The sequence below is a fragment of the Bacillus rossius genome, chromosome 11, assembly GCF_032445375.1.
Source record: "Bacillus rossius redtenbacheri isolate Brsri chromosome 11, Brsri_v3, whole genome shotgun sequence".
NCBI lineage: Eukaryota > Metazoa > Arthropoda > Insecta > Phasmatodea > Bacillidae > Bacillus > Bacillus rossius.
In genome coordinates this window covers 45,479,267-45,499,888 of record NC_086338.1, presented here as the reverse complement: position 1 = coordinate 45,499,888, position 20,622 = coordinate 45,479,267, and the positions used below count along the sequence as shown (strand labels likewise).

Sequence of the window (20,622 nt, the reverse complement as noted above, 5' to 3'; positions counted from 1 at the left end):
ATGGTGGCTTCAGGATGACCTTTTCGGGAGGGGGCCTTCGCAACAAAGAAAGGTCGTAGTAGTTGCAAAAAAAAAATGAAAGTGGTCAGATATCGGCCTTCCGAGTATCATTTACAAATTTTACAGGTTTCAAATGCAGAACCTGTAGTAGCTCCATGCAACTTTTGATGAGATTAAAAGTTTTAACATGTGGAAATTAAATAATTAAAGTAAACATAAATATACACTGATCAATATAAAGTTGGTCTCGTGAGGGGCTATCCCCCCCACCGCCCCCCGCCCCCCTTTCTGGAGCCGCGCTTGCTCGGCCAGGGGGGAAGTGACTGGGCAAAGTATTTGCGCGTTCTCGCGTCTAGAGCATGCTTGCGCAAAATTTTGAATTTCCCGCGTGAACGAGGCCCGCCATTCCAGTGGCTTTGGAGGACGCACGAACTCATTGCGCCGTGACGTATCATTGTTGATGTTGCTCTCCAAAACAAATAGGAGGCGAATGTGACGCGCGCACGTTTTTAGAGGAAAGTCAGGATGCCCTAAGCAACCATCAGCTTGTCGTTACGGCACAGGGGATAGTTTGTTTGTGTCACGTTTACGTGCTCGGCTTTGGGGAGGCGGTGATTGACGCGGCGTTAAAAATCGCGGTACTGGCCTTTCAGCCAATGGAGTGGCGCCTACTGCGCGTGATATTCAACATTTTAGAACTGCGCAGGGTGAGCTGTTCGGACATATGTTCAGCAACGAAAAATACAGTTCTCTCTTTCCCTTTCCTTTCCTCCTACCACTTTATCTATGGTGCTTTCGGCGTGATGTAGCTTGGCTTCTGGGTTGCAGCGGTGTCGAATTCGAAGATGCAACCGACGTTTCGGTAAACTGATGGCGCCACCATCAGAGTAGCAGTTACCTACCAGTATAAATCAGCCATTTTGTTTTTGTCCGATAGAGATCACTGCCGCCATATTGTTTTTTTTTTTTTTTACCCGCTAGAGTACAGTAGTATTTATTACTAGGCCGTCGTCGCAGCCACCATATTGTCAGCCATATTGTCCGCCATCTGTAAAATCTGCAAATTGTTGTGGTTGCTATTCGCAGCCCACAACGTTAAGATTCATCCCCCCCCCCCCCCCTCTTTAAAGAACAGGACTTTGTTTACCCCTGGAAGATATTATTCCCGTCGAACATCTGCGTGTTGCGGGTGGCCTGTGTCGTCCCGGCAGCGTAGCGCGCGCTGTTGATCGCTACATGTCATGAGTTTTCATATTTCGTCAAGAGATTTCGGCGTGTTCTAAATCTAATGGTAGAATTGTTTTTTTTAAATAAAAAAAACAGTAACATGCACTTTTTTTTAATAATCTTTCTCCCTCTATTCGCCGTTTTAACCATTTCGATGTACTTACTAGTCGAGGTTTAATTGACCACTTCTATCATGTGTACTGAGTTACAAGAGTTCTTTTTTTTTTTGACGTGACAACGTCTAATAAATCAATGAACGCCGGCTGCACGCACGAAAAAGGATGACTCATTGTCGCGTTAGCACATTGTCCCGTTAAGATCATTGTACGCTTGCGCAGCATCCATCTCTCTTCCACTCGATTGGAACAACCATCGATTTTACTTTTTCGAGGCACATTAAACTTGAAACACTTCCATTCGTTTCCTACTTTTCCCATCATCGTCCTATCCTCTAACAGAATAACACAGATTGTAAGAAGTTAAATAACAAACATGTATAAAAGTCACAGTTCAAATAATCTCTTCGTTAAAGTAACAAAACATATTTGTATTAATGAGTGCAAATAAAAGTAAATTTATCAATTAAATTTGTAGATTTCATTTAACTCCTTCTTTTGTGTCCATACAAAATAGTGATAATGCAATAAAAAATGATTCAATTTTATTCATAAAAGTATGCAATCATTTCATCAATGTTTTGTTATGACGTTGTCACGTTAAACTATCGTCCGTAAACCGACTTTACAGACAACCAATTTTTGTTACTTTCCGAGTTTGGCTGAGCTAACAAAATGTTTTGTTCCGCCAAGTAAATATTTGTTTCGCCATACATATATAAACAAACATTTGCTTGATTCAAACAAACATTTTTTTCTCTCTGTGTGCGGTGCAGTCAGAGTGAGGGTGTCTCGCCCGTGGGGAAACCTAAGATGTACATCAAGTTCTGACCCTGCCCCGAACACGCCCGAATATTCACCTTCGGCGAACCTCGGGTTCATTTATATATATATATATATATATATATATATATATATATATATATATATATTTATTTATTTATTTATTTATATTTCTCTGTTTATTTCAATGTAGCTATACTAACCTAACTAACCATCCGTAGTGTTTTAAAGTGTTTCAATGTAGCTAAACCTGACCGACCACATTTAATATTTAAATTCATTTTTTTTCCTGCGCGAAAATGAAACAAATCCCGAGGTGGGCCGAAGGTGAATGTTCGGGCGTGTTCGGGCAGGGAGGACAGAACTTGATGTGCATCTAAAGCCTAGTAACTCGCCCTTCCAGTTGCTGGCATGCTAGTTGTAAGTGGCCTGTACGAGTAGCTCGCCCTACCCGTTGACACGAGTCAAGTAACTGTCTACCGGTTACTACTCGACCATTCTGTGCGAGTTACTGGAAACGTGTGAACGGGGCTTTAAGCCTTGTTTACACGTTGCTAGTAGCTCGCATGTCAGTGGGTCAGTAGCTCGACCATTCCAGTTGGTCACTAGAACCCAAGCTACTCTACTTGTATAAGTAGCTCGTCAGGAGCGTTTACACGTGTCGAGTAACCAGCTGCTAGTATGCGCGTTTACACGCTTCAAGTATCTCGCAGATACCAGCAAGAATTGTGGTGGTGGGGGGGAAGGCCAGTGCGCCAGTGAAACAAATATTTTTTTTGTAGTAACTCGCCCATTCCAGTTGCTGGCATGCTAGTTGTGACTGGCCTGTACGAGTAGCTCGCCCTACCCGTTTACGCGAGTCAAGTAACCGTCTACCGGTTACTACTCGACCATTCTGTGCGAGTTACTGGAAACGTGTGAACGGGGCTTTTTAGGCTTCCCCTCGCCCGTGGTTACAGCCGGCCCACTTCGTGCGCAAAAATGAAACAAATCCCGAGGTTGGCCGGAGGTGAATGTTCGGGCGTGTTCGGGCAGGAAGGACAGAACTTGATGGACATCTTAAGAGGCCACTCCAGTGTTTCAGGGGCACTACGCAACCCGCGTTTACCTCATAAGATTCAATGCTATTTTCATTTTGCTTATAACTAATTAACTAACATAGATTTCGAAATGATGCTTTGCTTGATATGTAAGAAAACAATGTTCTTATCAAAGCCCCTTTCTTCAAAAACATGCATAAATTATGGTTCAAACCTAGACAATACACTTATGCATATTAGTAAAGATTAGAATAAAACCATAATTTATGCACGGTTTTTGAAGAAAGGGGTTTTGATAAGTGCATCGTTGTCTTACATATCAAGCAAGATCATTTCAAAATCCATATTAGTTGATTAGTTATAAGCAAAATGAAAATAGCATTGAATGTTATGAGGTTAACGCGGGTTGCGTGGTGCCCCTGAAACACTGAAGTGGCCTCTTAAGGGCTACCCCCTCGCCCGTGGTTCCCAGCCGGCGCACTTCGTGCCGCGCTACTCGACGCTGCAGTGGGGCGTGTGCGTGCCCGCCTCCTGCCCCCCGGCCCACGTGGAGGCGGCGCTGGTCCGCTCCCTGGGGCGTCTCGGCGCCTCGGAGGCGGGCCTGCTGAGGGCGGAGGCGCGCGTCGACCCGGACATGTGCTACTTGAGGGACCGCCCGCCGTGGGGCGCCGCCGCCAGCGCCGTCACGTGAGTCGCAATAATCAACTTGAAATTCGGAAAAAAAAATTTTTTTCAAAAAAAAAAATCATCGAAACATTAGGTCAGCGGTTCCCAACCGGTGGGTCGCGGAAGGATTACAGGTTGGGTCTCGCGACTCGATCCTGAAACTATCAGGAACCATCGAATAAGCCATCAGAAATGACGAGAAAAAATCCAAACAAATCGAACTGTCTGGAAATACATATATCTATTGTTAAATAAATAACCGTTTTGCTACAAAATGATTATATCTTGTCGACCATTTTCAAATCAGAACACAAATTGTTTATCAATAATCGATCGGTATCTTAAAAAAAGCATACATATATGCAATGTTTTATAGTAAATTATACATACATAAGGAAGGGATGCGATACTAATAAGGTTTTTCTACTCCACCATGGACCGATAGACCGTGGAGGTATTCCCATAAGGAAAGGTGGGTCGCCAGCTGAAAAAGTTTGGTAACCACTGCATTAGGTCATTAAAATAATGACTGACTCGATCGATTCCCGTCCATGGTTGGATTCTCTGTCAGTGATAAGAGTAATTAAAGTTTAAAATAAGTTTAAAAAATTTTTTTCCTATTATATTTCGTGGAGTTAATTACTCCATCTGTCTAAGAAAAACGACTCAACACAATATACCTGTCCAATGAATTAAATATGTTGTCGTGTGCCTATCATGGAAGTCTAATTTTCCACCGCAGTGTTTTCAACTGCATTTCTGGACGCGAACCACACGTACGTAGTTTCACGCAAACCCCCGCTTCTAGAATTTCTCTGCCGGAGCAGCTACGTAAAACTAGAAAATTTTTATTGAAATACCGCCCGTATTGTTAAAAAAAAAAAAATTGCATCAAACCGTTAATACTAAAAAAAAAAAAAAAAAAAAATCCCTTTTGGCTTTGTGAACTTTGGTTGTTTTTTTTTTCAGATGGCAGCACCGTGGTTGTTAAACTTTTTCATTCCTTCCACGAAATTATTACTCCCCCAACCAAATGCCGTACCCCGAGAACTAAGATGTTGCACGTCCGCAATGAAATTCCGGTTGTTAGTTGTTCTGGGTTGAGGCCCACGCCTGTATCATTGTTAGTTTTTTTGTTTTTTTTGTGTTGTTATAATTTTACTATAATTATAATATTAACGTATAATTATTTTATAGTAATTATTAAAATAAAAAAAATTATCTCTTTTATAACCATAGAGTATGATGTAGGTACACTTTAAACAACACGTTTAATCATTTCCGTGTATCATTGAGACATCAATAATTGTCCTCTTCAGCGGACGAATAGTCTGAAATATATATATATATATGCAAATTGTTTGCAAATGCTATCAACGGCAGTAGGTAAAATATTTTTTTGTTTTCCCAATAAATCACACTGAACTAATTTTGTATTTTCCTACGCTTTTCCCAGGATCTTCTTCTGCGCTGTCGTTGCTCTGGCGCTCTTCGCAACTCTCAAAGACACCGACAGCAATCGCCTCGTCGCCGATAAAGGTGCGATACCGCAACTCAACTCTGCCCGAAATAGCTCGCAAGCTTTCTCCACCCACTTGAGCTGTCAGGTGTAGTCCAAACCTCGCGCCAGGCTTGATACAGGGAAATCACTTTGGCTTGCAAAAACAAGCTTGATGGATTCAAGCTAACTTGGCTCGCACGCGACAAGCTTGCAGCAAGCCCGCCGATGGCAGGCCAACTCTTCGGTTATCATTGGTGTCACACACCTGCTGATACATAGATGGCAGTAACAGTTAGCAGCCTCGCAATTGACAAATATGAAATATACGGCAGGGACGTATGTATCTATGATGGGGGGAGAGGGGGAAGGTTAGAGAGGGTTTAAGGTTGGGCCGTCGAATTTTTTTTGCGGACTTAAAAATGTGTAAAATAAAAAGCGAATATAAAAAATTGGTTGTCTGTAAAGTCGGTTTACGGACGATAGTTTAACGTGACTACATTACAAAACATTGCATACTTTTATGAATAAAATTGAATCATTTTTACTTTAATAATAAAAGAATAAATACTTGAAATTATACTAGTAATCAGAGTTTTAAAATGCAAGAATAATTAACCTTTATTGCCGCAATTGTTGTTGTAATAAGCAATGAAAACCACATTAACTTTTCACTTCACTTTATAAACAGTCGAGTGGAAGAGAGATAGATGCGGCGCAAGCGTACAATGAGCGTAACGGGACACAGCGTAACGGAACAATGTGCGTAACGGGACACTTTTTCGTGCGTGCAGCCGGCGTTCATCGATTTATTAGACGTTGTCACGTCAAAAACAACCATGTAATATATTCCAATTATTTTATTCCTTATCAAAAACTTGTTTTCAATGTATATATCTTTATTACTTCTTTCGTTGTTAGATAACGCGGCAGGCTTGCTTAGAGGCCGTGTAGTATAAAGGAAAAGCGGGATATGTAAGTTTGGGAGGGATAGGTTTAAGCTAGACAGTGCAGTGTTAGTTTGCAAAACAAATTATGCCTGGTACGTTTATTTATATTGGACCGTGGAAAGGTTAGGGGGAGGAAGATATGTTAATCACAATGTATACCCAGGGCTAAAAGAAAAAAAAACTATATTTGTTCCTCCCAATTAGAAGGTACCCACACACAATCAGGAATAGCAGGGGTTTTAATACCTGTAACTTGTGATTGTCATTTGATAAGAGTCGTTATGAGACAGAGGGCCAGTGTGTTTTTATGCTGAATTCATTTTATGTATAACCTAGATGTAAAAAAATGATATTGTAAAAAAATACTACATGTGTTCGTATGTAAAATATAATATATGTGTTGGCACATTACGTGTTACCTTTGTGTAATTTGGCGTCTTGCTTGCTTATCATTCTTCCGAGATCGTGTTTGTCATTCTTAAGGGTAACTTCACACTGCAGGCATATTGCAGATTGAACACCTCAAAGTTGCCGCAAAGTTGTAGAGTTGATGGCAAACTTGCTGAGATCTTGAAACGAGGAGGCTAGTTAGTTTGATTCTAGCTTGCTGCAAACCTGTCACGGCCATATTGCTGTAAACATTCTAATTGCTAGCTTGCATCAAGCATTTGACGCCAAGTTTGCTGCTAGAATATCAGTGCATTATTTTAAGCAAGCGTACCAATGCAAGCTTGCAGCAAGCATGCATGTCACGGCAAGCTTGTGAAAGGTAAACACAAAAGTAAAATATTTAAAAAATGGGCGCGTTTACTTATGTATGCGCGTTTGAATTTATGCTTACTTGGCGTAATTTACAAAAAAAAAAAACTAATTTTAATTTTGATTGCAAATAATTAATAAAAATAAAATAATGCGAAGACTGTATTGATTGGTTGTTAAATTATAAATTCAATAATTTAAATAAATTCTTAGTATTCAATATTAATATAAAAACGTGTAAACATTTATTTTTTTAATTCAGTAAAATAACTAATTAAGTAAAATAAATTTAATTAAAATAAATAATTTTCATTCCCATTTATTAGTTTTAATTATTAAGTAAATAATAATGTAATAAATTATACAAACGGGAACATAATCTCACATAAATACAATTTATATCACGGATATTCACTAAGAATACCTATACATTTTTTTTTTTTTTAATTATGTGGACCTGTATTCAATACGAATCACTAGAGACCTGAAAAATTCGCGGTTTCGATGACTTCCAGGATAGTCTACACAATCCTCCGTACACTCGGGCAAATAACGCCAGTTCGTTGGCTGCTGACTTGTGAGTCGTCTCAACTGGTGTTTGCCCGATATTCGTCACTTCTTTGGTCTGAGGGTTTTCTCATTGGCCCAGAGTCGCCCAGACGAACAGTGAGCCAATAGCGAGAGAAGCTTAAATGTATACTACGTATATGAATTTCAGACCATCGCGAAATGAATCTGCGAATTTTTCCGGTCTCTACGAATCACTAAAGTACATGTTTTTAAAGCACTTATGCACATAATTATTATTTGGATGTAGCTGTGAAGATTTCGTTGCGCGGTGCGCGCGCACCGTAAAAATCTCACCCTCGCACATTTTCTTTTTTGCGCGAGGAAACGGGAAGCCTTTTTTTCACAGACGAGAGAGCCAAAAACCCGGAGTTCCCCGAAGTTTTGTGGGTTTTTTTCTTCCCGTATCTTTAATGTAGCTATCCTAACCAAATCAACCGTCCACAATGTTTTAAAGTATATTTATAATGTAGCTAACCTAACCTAATTGACCATTAGTATCCTTTTTATCAACACCGCCATATTTATTTACAATGAACCAAAAACAAAAAAAAACTCCGAAAATGCACACGATCGGGCGTTCGGGCTCTCTCGTCCGTGAAAAAGAAGGATTCCCCGAGACGACTGCAGAAGGCCAGGGGCGCAACAACAGGGGGGGGGGGGGGGCAAGGGTATTTTTGCCCCCCCCCCCCTTCTGAAACCTTGAATTGGGGGCAAACGGGGGCAAAGAAAGTTCTGTGTAATCAATTTTTTAGATGATAAAACTGCTTAAATAGCACCATTTTCCACATTGAAATACAAAAAAATTTTAATTCAGTAAAATAACTAATAAATTTAATTAAAATAAATAATGTTCATTCCCAATTTATTAGTTTTAATTATTAAGTAAATAATAATGTAATAAATTATACAAACGGGAAAATAACCTCACATAAATACAATATTTATATCACTGATATTCACAAAAGAATATATATATATATATTTTTTAATTATGTGGACCTGTATTCAAAACGAATCACTAAAGTAAGTGTTTTAAAAAAAAATCACATATGTACATAATTATTATTTGGATGTAGCTGTGAAGACTCCCCGCTTCAATAGTAGGTGGAGGATCGATGATTCTTTATAAAAAGGTATATTGCTCACACACACACACACACACACACAACCCCCCCACCCCGCCGCCACCCTTTGAAAATGTAGTTGTTGACGCCCCTGGGCCAGAAGCTACTTGTTGTCGTGCGCAGGTCGGCTGCAGAGGGCGGCGCTGGCGTTCTCGCTGCGCAGGACGCTGCGACAGCTGACGGCTCCCAATGGCGGCGAGCTGGGCTGCGTACACGGCCTGCGCGCCCTGGGCACGGCGGCGCTCTACATCGCGCACCGCGTCATCGCGCTGGGCCACACGCCTTTCCGCAACCGACACGCCTTCGCCGAGGTCAGCCTTCCCTCCCTCTTCGTTCCCCGTCAACCCTTCCGTGCGTGTGTGTGTGTGTCTGTGTCGAAGGCTGTAACAGCTCCCCCACTCCCTCTCCCCTCCCTTACCCTGATCAGTCCAAGGGGACGCACCACAACGCCGAAATTCCAAAATTGACCACTACGCCGACAGCTAGAAAACTGCTGTGTACCACAACGCCGAATTACCACAACGCCGAAATACACTAACGCCGAAAAATGTCATTGCAGGACTTCCACAAAGGTTAGGGTAGGTTAGACTAGGTAAGGTTATGTTTGATTGTGGTATTTCGGCGTTAAAGTACATTTAAGAAACACGCACAAATTCATTCAGTAGTTATTTCGGCGTTGTGGTACACAGCAGTTATTCTAGCTTTCGGCGTTGTGGTCAATATTTTGACATTCGGCGTTGAGGTAACGACCCTCATTCCAACACGTGTGTGTGTGTTTGTGTGTGCGTGTGTTTCTGTCTGAAAGGCGGCTCCTGGAAGGCTTCTCAGGAAGAAAAGGGAGGGGGAAACAGCTGTGACGCCTGAAGAAACGACACGCGATGTCAAAAAACATGACATTTCTCACTCACGGGTGCCGCTGAGATCGCGTATTCGATAGTGAACAAACGCGGGTGACACGTGAACACGCGAGTGACGCATCCACGCCCGGCAGATGGGCAAGTCGAGGCGCGCGCGAGTTTATTACATACGTCCAAAGGCCCGCTTTCCAGCCACGCAGACGTCTCTTCGGGATAACGGCAAGGGTCGAGTTTCCCGCGCGCCGAATATCGCTGCTGCTGGAAGGAATCGCAACCTGTCTCGCGCCTGCTAAGGAATACTCAGAGAGTTTAAAAAAAAAAAAAAAGGGGGGGGGGGGGGTTCGTCTGTAAAGTCGGTTAACGGACGATAATTTCACGTGATAACGTCATAAGAATACATTGTTGTAAAATTGCATACTTTTTTTTAATTTTCAAATATTATTTACAGTTTTTGCCAATTTAATTTAAATAATTTGTTTAAATATAATCACGAACAATTATGAAGTTTAAAAAGCCCGCCTTAACCTGTTTGATATTATAGAAGCTTTTCTCGCACGGTGGTTGGCCTGTTCTTGCACGCTCGGCTCAGGCGGAACGTGACAATGAGTCATGCTTTTTTTTTTTTTCGTGCGTGCAGCCGACGTTCATCGATTTATAAGACGTTATCACGTAAAAATAGTGTTGGTTAGAAACCGTCATGTTGTAGCTCGACAAAGAATAGGATAAATCAAATACGTTTTTTTTTCTTTTTGTTTATTTACGGAATTCCTTTCGTTGTTAGCGACCACAAATGCACCTGCTTCCTTCAAATGGCAACGGGGAATGTGGAGGAGTGGCGCGTTCGCAGTCGCTCCACACGAACTTCTTGTGTGTTTCCCTGCCGCGTCAACGCGTACTACGCGCTGTGGTGCATTTTGAGTGGCCCGGTGTGAAGTGATTCAGAGAGATAGATAGGCTTGGGATATTTTTACAACATTTATGGTCTCAAATGTGTACTTTCATTCAGTGGTTCCGAACAACTTTTTGATGAAGGAAAAGTTTAGCGCGCGAGTTAAAATTATTTACGTTATTATAAACGTACCCAACAAAATAAAATAAAATTAAAATTAAAATTTCGGCTCGGTAGAGGCTATCACCCCCTTCTCCCCCCCCCCCCCAAAGTTGAGCCACGCTTTATATTTATATATGTATACACACACAGTATTGACTATTTCTATACTTTCAGATCTCTGTAATGCGAATATCTAGCCGAAAAATCCAGACCCATCGAATTCTGTCAAGTCATTCAGATTCTGTGATTATTATTATTATTATTTTATATATATAGTCATTCAGATTCTGTGATTATATATATATATATATATATATATATATATATATATATATATATATATATATTCTCGTCATGCATGCGCGATGCGACCTTTCCTCATCCTTTAAACTGACACATGTATTTTTTTTTATATTACGTAAGGGGATATTGCCTGTGAATGGCGGTTCTCTCCGTTGTGAATCACGATGTACAAACATTACTACACCCAAGTCTAACAGCGGACACGTGTGGCTTTCACAGGGCGGCGTCTCAAACAGACCGCTGTGAAATAACGGATGTAAGATCACTGATTAGGAGGTTTTTATGACGTGGAAAATTTTTAATCTGTACAAACAGGAAGTGTCAAAAGTGCGAAAAGATTTGAGATATGAACGACAAATATTCGCACAAGTCAAGAGTTCTGAAATTTACGTATGACGTACCTATAAGCTTTTTTTCTTTTAATTTATTTTCTATCAGTTGCAATACAAAGAAGATTCCCCACTTATTTATTTTATATTGAGCAAACAATTATTATTTAGAATCATGTTTTACGTTACTCTTATAAATTATTAAATACGTACCTCCGCGTCTTAACAACTTGTAGAGTGTCAAGGTGGTTGGGTGATCAGTTGACTGATGTCCCACCGAGGTGATCCAAATTCGATACCTGGTTGAGTTTAATCCTGTTGTTTTCTGCGAGTGGAAAACTGTGAAGACTTCGCCACGTGGGGAAGCCTAAGATGTATGTACATCAATTTCTGTCCCTGCCCGAACACGCCCGAATATTCACCTTCGGCCAACCTCGGGTTTATTTATATATATATTTATATTTCTCTGTTTATTTTAATGTAGCTATACTAACCTAACTAAACGTCCATAATGTTTTAAAGTGTTTTAATGTAGCTAACCTAACCGACCACTTTTAATATTTGAATTCATTTTTCCTGCGCAAAAATAAAACAAATCCCGAGGTTGGCCGAAGGTGAATGTTCGGGGCGTGTTCGGGCAGGGACAGAACTTGATGTACATCTTGGGCTTCTCCACCGTGTGCCGGTGTGTCAACTCGGGGTGCTCCCGTACGCCACGTTCCGTTCATTCCGTCAACGCTCCATTTGGCACTTCGTTGTCTTTCAGCGTCTCAAATGACCCCTCCCAGCCAGGGGTGTTTGTGAAGGCGGGATTCTTCTCGTCGTGCATAGGACAACTATGAAATTTCAGCGGCAACCATGAGAGAGAAATGAAGATAAAGAATATGTAACTGGATTTTTCATGCCTAAAATTTATTCCGGAAACACTCTTTTTTTTCAGTAATATTCCCAATTTTAAAAATATAGTTTAAAAATGGAATATCGGCACCGTAAGATACGGCGAGGGGTGATGGTATAAATGCTTTTGATGATATAAATGGGCAGGGGAAAACTGGCATGCCCTGAGGAAACCAAATGTATTATGGTAACGACCGCCACGTTTCCTACTCGCTAGAAATTCGGAGATTTAGCCGGTTCAGTGGCGGATATAACTTCGAATTCTGGGAGGGCGGATGACCGAATACCAAAATTAAAAAATATAAATATATTATATCCCCGTAAAACGCACTTTTTTTTTACGCATTTCAGATGTCTTGGAAAGTTATAATCATAACTAGGTATGGTTTCATTTGGTTTATGTTACAAAGCTTCTAAGTAGTTTGGCTCTGCGTTGAGTGTTTCTGAGTAACGTGGTTTTTGAATGTGTGTTTGTAAGTTGTGCACGGATCCCGGAGAGCGAGGAGAGAGAGGAGAGTGAGGATATCAAGGAAAGTGAGGAGAGAGAGGAGAAAGCAGGAGATAGGAGAGTGAGGAGAGAGGAGAAAGCAGGAAATAGGAGAGCGAGGAGAGAGAGAGAGGAGAGTGAGGAGAGCGAGAGTGGAGAGAGGAGAGCGAGGAGATTAAGGAAAGTGAGGAGAGAGGAGAGAGAGATGAGAATGAGAGCAGGAGAGAGAGGAGAGAGTGGAGAGCCAGAGGAGAGAGGAGAGAGAGATGAGAATGAGAGCAGGAGAGAGAGGAGAGAGTGGAGAGCCAGAGGAGAGAGGAGAGAGAGATGAGAATGAGAGCAGGAGAGAGAGGAGAGAGTGGAGAGCCAGAGGAGAGAGAGGAGAGCGAAAGGAGAGCAGGAGAGAGAGGAGAGCGAGAGGAGAGTGGAGAACGAGCAGAAAGGAGCGAGAGGAGAGAAAGAGGAGAGAGAGGAGAGCCGGGTGCGCAGGTGGCTAGCCAGCCGTGGACGATGGTGCTGCGGGCCTCCATGGTGTACACGGACTCCTTCCTGCTGCTGAGCGGGCTGCTGGCGGCCCACAGTCTCAGCCAGGAGCTGGCGAGGAGGGGTCGCGTCGACTGGCGGCGGCGCTGCCTGGCGCGCTACCTCAGGTACACTCCGTTCCACTTCGCTCTTCTGCTTTGCGTTTGTTTGCCAACCTTTCAATTCAACTTTGCATGCTTAATTATTTGAATTTTTTTGTGCTGTATATAGTACGTGTTGTTTGAACGAAATTAATTACTTTAAAAAAAAAATCAAAAATGGCACTCCATTTGCTTTTATGAATGCTCAATATCAGTATTACGCGTGAATATTTTATGATATTTATTTAATGAGGAGTCATATATGTAGAAGGCTTAATCGGTCGATAACGTAATCAGTTCAAACATTACAAACGTTAAAATGATTTTTTTCCTTTCACTGCAATCCTGTATTTTATAAAATATAAGTGTAACGAAGCTTCACCGAGTACAATATTCTTGATTCGATTTGATATTCGCATATTCGTTTTGCATCAAAAATTATTATTCGCATAGAATTGGTTGTTAACTAATATTACGTATCTGGCTTTCGAACTCGAAATTATTTAAACAATTCTGTGCCGATATAATGTGCAAAGAGGATACGGACACAGGAGCGTACATAGAATTTTTCATTTCTGGAAGGAGGGGGTGGGGGTTCGTTTAAAACCTCTTTGCCTGCTGTCTTTTTTTAATTTCTTTGGTGGAAATGATCGATATTTTAGTATTTTTTGGGATTTTAAGGGGAGGGAGGTTAATTCACCCTATATACCCACCTCTCTAGTAGTATACGAATGACGGAGCTGGGACAGGCGCCAGGCGCTGGTGCTTGGTGCCGATCCACATCTCTGACGTCACGTCCATCTCTGACGTCACGACGGCCATCTTGGATGGTTGTGACCTTGACCTTTGACCTTGACCTTGAATTTGATCCTCAAAAATCGCCAAAATCCGCCAAAATTGGGCAAAATTTGCCCAAAATTCCTCAAAAATCGCCAAAATTTCCATTTCTGTGAAAAAAAGTTCCGCCAAAAAATTTCAAAAAATTCCACAAATTAAAAATTTCTCATTTCGAGGGAAAAATTTCCCGTTTCGAGGGAAAAATTCCCGTTTTTAGTCCTTAAAAATCCCAGCGGCTGAAAATTCCTAAAACTGGCTTAAGCATCCTTAACTCAAGCCTCAGTTAAGCCATTTCTAGGAATAAGGATACCATGACCGCCATCTTGAATTATGACGTCATCGTTGCAATTTCCGTTACGGCCGCCATCTTTAAATTTATTATCCGATTTTAATGAAAAAATATTTAAAATTCATAAAACAAATTAAATAATAAAATTTTTAATAAAATATTTAAAAAACAAACATTTACGACACGGAGCTAGGAGTCCTCGGTTCGAACCCGACGAGTGCAAAAAAAATAAAAATGGCGACCGATCCTTCCCCCGAGGTGGCTGCAGGCATACTGACTCCCACCACTTTTTATCATCATCTAGTATGACGTCATGGCCGCCATCTTGTCTTCGATGCTGGAAGCCATCATCATTGTATCGTCGGCTAGAGTGCGCCGATGACATGTTAGTTTAATTCGTATCCGCAAGAGTGCAGTAATCATTTATTACTGTGACATCCGCCATCTTGTCATTTGGCCGCCATCTTGAAAATCCGTAATTATTTAGCTAGAAATTCGGGAAAAGTTCCAAAATTCATTAAATAAATCACTCATTAATTTACATATTGATTCGATCGATTCCCGTCCTCGGTTCGATACCCGATCGTTGCAATAATGTTTAATCTTATGTAAAAAAATAATTTAAATAAACCATGTTCAACATTCTTAAAGAGACTTTAAATCCTCTACTACCACCATCCTATCAGACATCAAGACCACCATATTGGAAATGTGTAATTTTAATGCTAGAGATCCGGGAAAAAGTTCAGAAATCATTAAATAAATTTCCGATCAATATACTGATTAATTAGATCGACTAAGATCCTTGGTACGATCTAGGATGATGCAAAAAAAATTAAATATATCATCAATTTAACATAATAGTAACAGGTTCGAGGAATTAAACACCGCAAGTTCTTTTACAAACATAATATTTATTACATAATTTCTATTCTACTACAGGATCACTTACGAAAGCCAACAATCTTATAATCATTTAGTTCCGCAGCGGTGTGAAATGACTAATTCTTAGCTCCAATCGGTTTATACTAGACAGAGTCCAGCCAGAACCTTTACAGACATAGTCCACCTCTTCTTGACAGAGTTTCTGGATACCGTTTTTAACAGTTTGCTTCACATCGTTAGAACTGTAAATTACTGCAGCAGATGTCTTGAATGCACACTTCTTCACTTCGTCATCGAACGGATATGGCTTTCCATATATACAGTCCAACCACAAGTTATATTTCAAAGGTCCGTTTGTTGCTACATCATCAGTAAGCTGATTGATTATCTTCTGTCTGATATGGTCAAGAAAATTACAAATGTCCTTCGACTCACCGAACGTATTTAGATAATAGTAGTCTTTCAACGTTCCACGAAATGCAGACTGCGCCAAGTAGAAGCCATTATCGTTCACTTGTAATGCTACGAACACAGTCTTAGGTTTAGTTCCATGTTCAGACGTCATAACAATCGGTTGCTGGGCATCTGTTTTTTTGGTTGTACGCTTTCGTGTCTCCAATCTAAAGCGAGGAGTCGAAATGTCGGCAGGTAGTTCAGCAGTAGGAGCACAGACTCCACCTTTACATTTTTTCGCATGATGTCGCAAACTGTCAATTCGAGTAAACCATTTAAGGCACTCATCACATCGAAACTTCATGCGAGAAGGATTCTTCGCGCATTTGCTCCGCTCATGTCTTCGTGCATCATGGTAAAATGCGAACGACGTATCACAGTAGCTGCAAGGATACCGTGGTGATGAAGACGATCCTTTCAGACCCGATCCAGATACAGGCGTTGCAACAGTAGTACCATTTCCAGGCATTCTCTTATGCACATCGATGCATCGTTGTTGCGCCGAAACCTTTACTTTCTGCCGCACAGCAGGACCTTTGCATGCCTTCATGTGCGTTTTCATATTATCTTTTCTGGCAAACTGCTTATGACATTTCTCACAAACAAACATTTTACGATATAGGTTCTTGGCACATTCGCTCCTCTCGTGTCGCCGAGCATTGCTGTTGTTTGAGAAAATCTTGTCACAGTAACAGCACCGATGTTCGCTAGTTGTCAAATCAGCATCCATTGAAGTCTCCATCGAGGTCGTATCGTCGATCGTCGTGGTTTCCTGCACATCCAGCTCAGTAGTCATTAAGCTATCTTCTGCTGGTGGTATCACATCTGTTGAAATCTCCTCCAATGTTGACATCGTCGTCGTTGCCAACGGGATCTGCTCCACCATTGTCGTCGCTGTCGTCAAGGTTCCCGTAGACGATGATACAACGTCCATCGAGTTCGGCGTTAAAGTCGGTAAATATGCCATAGAGTTCTCAAGAACAGGTAATTACGCGACTTATTCACCAGATGAAATAATCTAGGTGATCCTTACACCGTCGACGACAGTAACAAACTGAGCGACCTGCTGTCTAGGACTCGCTTATATACATGCACCGGATGGAATAATACGCAAGTCAAATCAAGAACCACTTACTATAATACCAGAGTCAAAACAACATTAAAAATAGAAGGACCATCAACGAAAAGGCAGCACATTTGGAAGCACCGACAACGAAAAGGCAGCACCGACAACGAAAAGGCAGCACCGACAACGAAAAGGCAGCACATTTGGAAGCACCGACAACGAAAAGGCAGCACCGACAACGAAAAGGCAGCACATTTGGAAGCACCGACAACGAAAAGGCAGCAGCGACAACGAAAAGGCAGCACATTTGGAAGCACCGACAACGAAAAGGCAGCACCGACAACGAAAAGGCAGCACATTTGGAAGCACCGACAACGAAAAGGCAGCACCGACAACGAAAAGGCAGCACATTTGGAAGCACCGACAAAGAAAAGGCAGCACCGCCAACGAAAAGGAAGCACATTTGGAAGCACCGACAAAGAAAAGGCAGCACCGCCAACGAAAAGGAAGCACATTTGGAAGCACCGACAACGAAAAGGCAGCACCGCCAAAAGAAAAGACAGCACATTTGGAAGCACCGACAACGAAAAGGAAGCACCATCAACGAAAAGGCCGCACCGCCAACGAAAAGGAAGCACATTTGGAAGCACCGGCAAAGAAAAGGCAGCACCGCCCACGAAAAGGAAGCACATTTGGAAGCACCGACAAAGAAAAGGCAGCACCGCCAACGAAAAGGAAGCACATTTGGAAGCACCGACAACGAAAAGGCAGCACCATCGACGAAAAGGAAGCACATTAATTTGTCATTGACTGCAATATTCATTGGTTCCAATATTCATTGGCTCCAATATTCATTGGCTCCAATATTCAATGGCTCCAATATTCATTGACTCCAATATTCATTGGCTCCATCAGTCATTGACACCTACAGTCTTTTGGTTCCAAAAGTCTTTTGGCCCCAAATATATTAGGCTAGAATTCTTCGAGTCTAAGAGACTATGAGACCACATGGCTACGAGTCTAAAATGATCTAGCTGGTTACGAGTTATACATGGCTTGCGAGGCTACAGAGCTACGAAGTTTCTAGTACACAGGTTTACATGACTGCGAGGATACAGGACTACAAGTCTGCAAGAGTACTTGACTACGAAGGTACTCGTCTACATGACTCCAGTTACCGCATCTGTCTTCGACAGAATTTTCTCTTTTGCTCCAACTGCTCCATCAGCATTATGTTATAAGATTACAAGGCCTCTTGCTTACGTAGCTTCAAGTCTACGAGCCTCCAATGCATCATGACTACGAGACTACGAGCCATGAGGTTACGAGTCTATGCGATTGCGAGTCTTCTAGGTTACGTGATCGCGAGGCTATAGGACTACGAAGCTTCCAGAACGCATGGTTACGAGACTGCGAGGCTACAATTCTACGAGGTCCCAATACATCCTGGCTACGCGACTACGAGCCATGAGGTTACGAGACTACGTGACTACGAATCTTCAAGTTTACGAGACTGCGAGGCTACAGAGCTACGAAGCCTCTAGAAAACGAGTTTACGTGACTGCGTGGATACAGGAATACAAGTTTGCATGAGTTCTTGACTACGAAGCTACTCGTCTACAAGGCTCCAATTGACACATCTGTCTTCGATGGAATTTTCTCTTTTGCTACATCTACGCCATCAGCATTATGTTATAAGATTACAAAGCTACTTGCTTACGTAGCTTCAAGTCTACGAGGCTCCAATACATCATGACTAAGAGACTACGAGCCATGAGGTTACGAGACTATGCGATTGCAAGTCTTCAAGGTTACGTCATCGCGAGGCTATAGGACTACGAAGCTTCCAGAACGCATGGTTACGAGAATGCATGACTAATTGGCCGCATGGCTACGAAACTTTATGTCTCTAACTGACTACAATAGCACTATTCAGTGGTGAGAGTTAATTTATTTCATGCAAAGGTACTTGCTGCAAGCAGTTCCGCTTTTCAACATCAGATGACGTCACGTTTTGCTTGCAGGTAAAATAATATTTATTTATTTTATGCGGGATGCGGGTTGTTCACTATCGATCGCATAAGAAGAATGGCATCGATAGTCTTCAAGGAGAAGGAAGTTCGTCCTTCCTGCTAGTGCTTCTCAGATTTCTCACGGTCCGCCATATTGGATTGCGACGTCACGGCTGCCATCTTAGATGGGTGTGACTTTGACCTTTGACCGAAACCGCAGGAATGATCGCAAGCACTCGGATTAATCATCAAAATATTGATAAGAATAATCAGGAGCACACGGAGAAAACCATCATAATATTGGCAAGAATAATCAGGAGCACACAGAGAAAAACGACACACGTTTTCTTTGATATCATAAAATTACAGAAAAAAATATTTAAAAATAAAAATAAATTAATAAAAAATTTAAAATAAAAACAAAAAATACATAAAATTCTGGCTTGTACTAGAACTCTATCTTTGCTCAACAATGATAAGTTTACAAGCTAGCAGAATCTGTTTATGTATTTTTTGTTTTTATTTTAAATTTTTTATTAATTTATTTTTATTTTTAAATATTTTTTTCTGTAATTTTATGATATCAAAGAAAACGTGTGTCGTTTTTCTCTGTGTGCTCCTGATTATTCTTGCCAATATTATGATGGTTTTCTCCGTGTGCTCCTGATTATTCTTATCAATATTTTGATGATTAATCCGAGTGCTTGCGATCATTCCTGCGGTTTCGGTCAAAGGTCAAAGTCACACCCATCTAAGATGGCAGCCGTGACGTCGCAATCCAATATGGCGGACCGTGAGAAATCTGAGAAGCACTAGCAGGAAGGACGAACTTCCTTCTCCTTGAAGACTATCGATGCCATTCTTCTTATGCGATCGATAGTGAACAACCCGCATCCCGCATAAAATAAATAAATATTATTTTACCTGCAAGCAAAACGTGACGTCATCTGATGTTGAAAAGCGGAACTGCTTGCAGCAAGTACCTTTGCATGAAATAAATTAACTCTCACCACTGAATAGTGCTATTGTAGTCAGTTAGAGACATAAAGTTTCGTAGCCATGCGGCCAATTAGTCATGCATTCTCGTAACCATGCGTTCTGGAAGCTTCGTAGTCCTATAGCCTCGCGATGACGTAACCTTGAAGACTTGCAATCGCATAGTCTCGTAACCTCATGGCTCGTAGTCTCTTAGTCATGATGTATTGGAGCCTCGTAGACTTGAAGCTACGTAAGCAAGTAGCTTTGTAATCTTATAACATAATGCTGATGGCGTAGATGTAGCAAAAGAGAAAATTCCATCGAAGACAGATGTGTCAATTGGAGCCTTGTAGACGAGTAGCTTCGTAGTCAAGAACTCATGCAAACTTGTATTCCTGTATCCACGCAGTCACGTAAACTCGTTTTCTAGAGGCTTCGTAGCTCTGTAGCCTCGCAGTCTCGTAAACTTGAAGATTCGTAGTCACGTAGTCTCGTAACCTCATGGCTCGTAGTCGCGTAGCCAGGATGTATTGGGACCTCGTAGAATTGTAGCCTCGCAGTCTCGTAACCATGCGTTCTGGAAGCTTCGTAGTCCTATAGCCTCGCGATCACGTAACCTAGAAGACTCGCAATCGCATAGACTCGTAACCTCATGGCTCGTAGTCTCGTAGTCATGATGCATTGGAGGCTCGTAGACTTGAAGCTACGTAAGCAAGAGGCCTTGTAATCTTATAACATAATGCTGATGGAGCAGTTGGAGCAAAAGAGAAAATTCTGTCGAAGACAGATGCGGTAACTGGAGTCATGTAGACGAGTACCTTC

General features: G+C 41.6%; 1 protein-coding gene across 1 annotated transcript in view; it reads left to right on the top strand.

The window, feature by feature from the left end:
- Positions 1 to 20,622, top strand: part of LOC134536903 (nose resistant to fluoxetine protein 6-like) — a 55,059-nt gene that overhangs the window by 13,665 nt on the left and 20,772 nt on the right. Inside the window, exons 4-7 of the mRNA XM_063376981.1 lie at positions 3,639 to 3,853; positions 5,289 to 5,371; positions 8,857 to 9,044; positions 13,147 to 13,307. Of these exons, the coding sequence (XP_063233051.1) occupies positions 3,639 to 3,853; positions 5,289 to 5,371; positions 8,857 to 9,044; positions 13,147 to 13,307 (647 nt within the window). The remainder of the gene's footprint in view (positions 1 to 3,638; positions 3,854 to 5,288; positions 5,372 to 8,856; positions 9,045 to 13,146; positions 13,308 to 20,622) is intronic.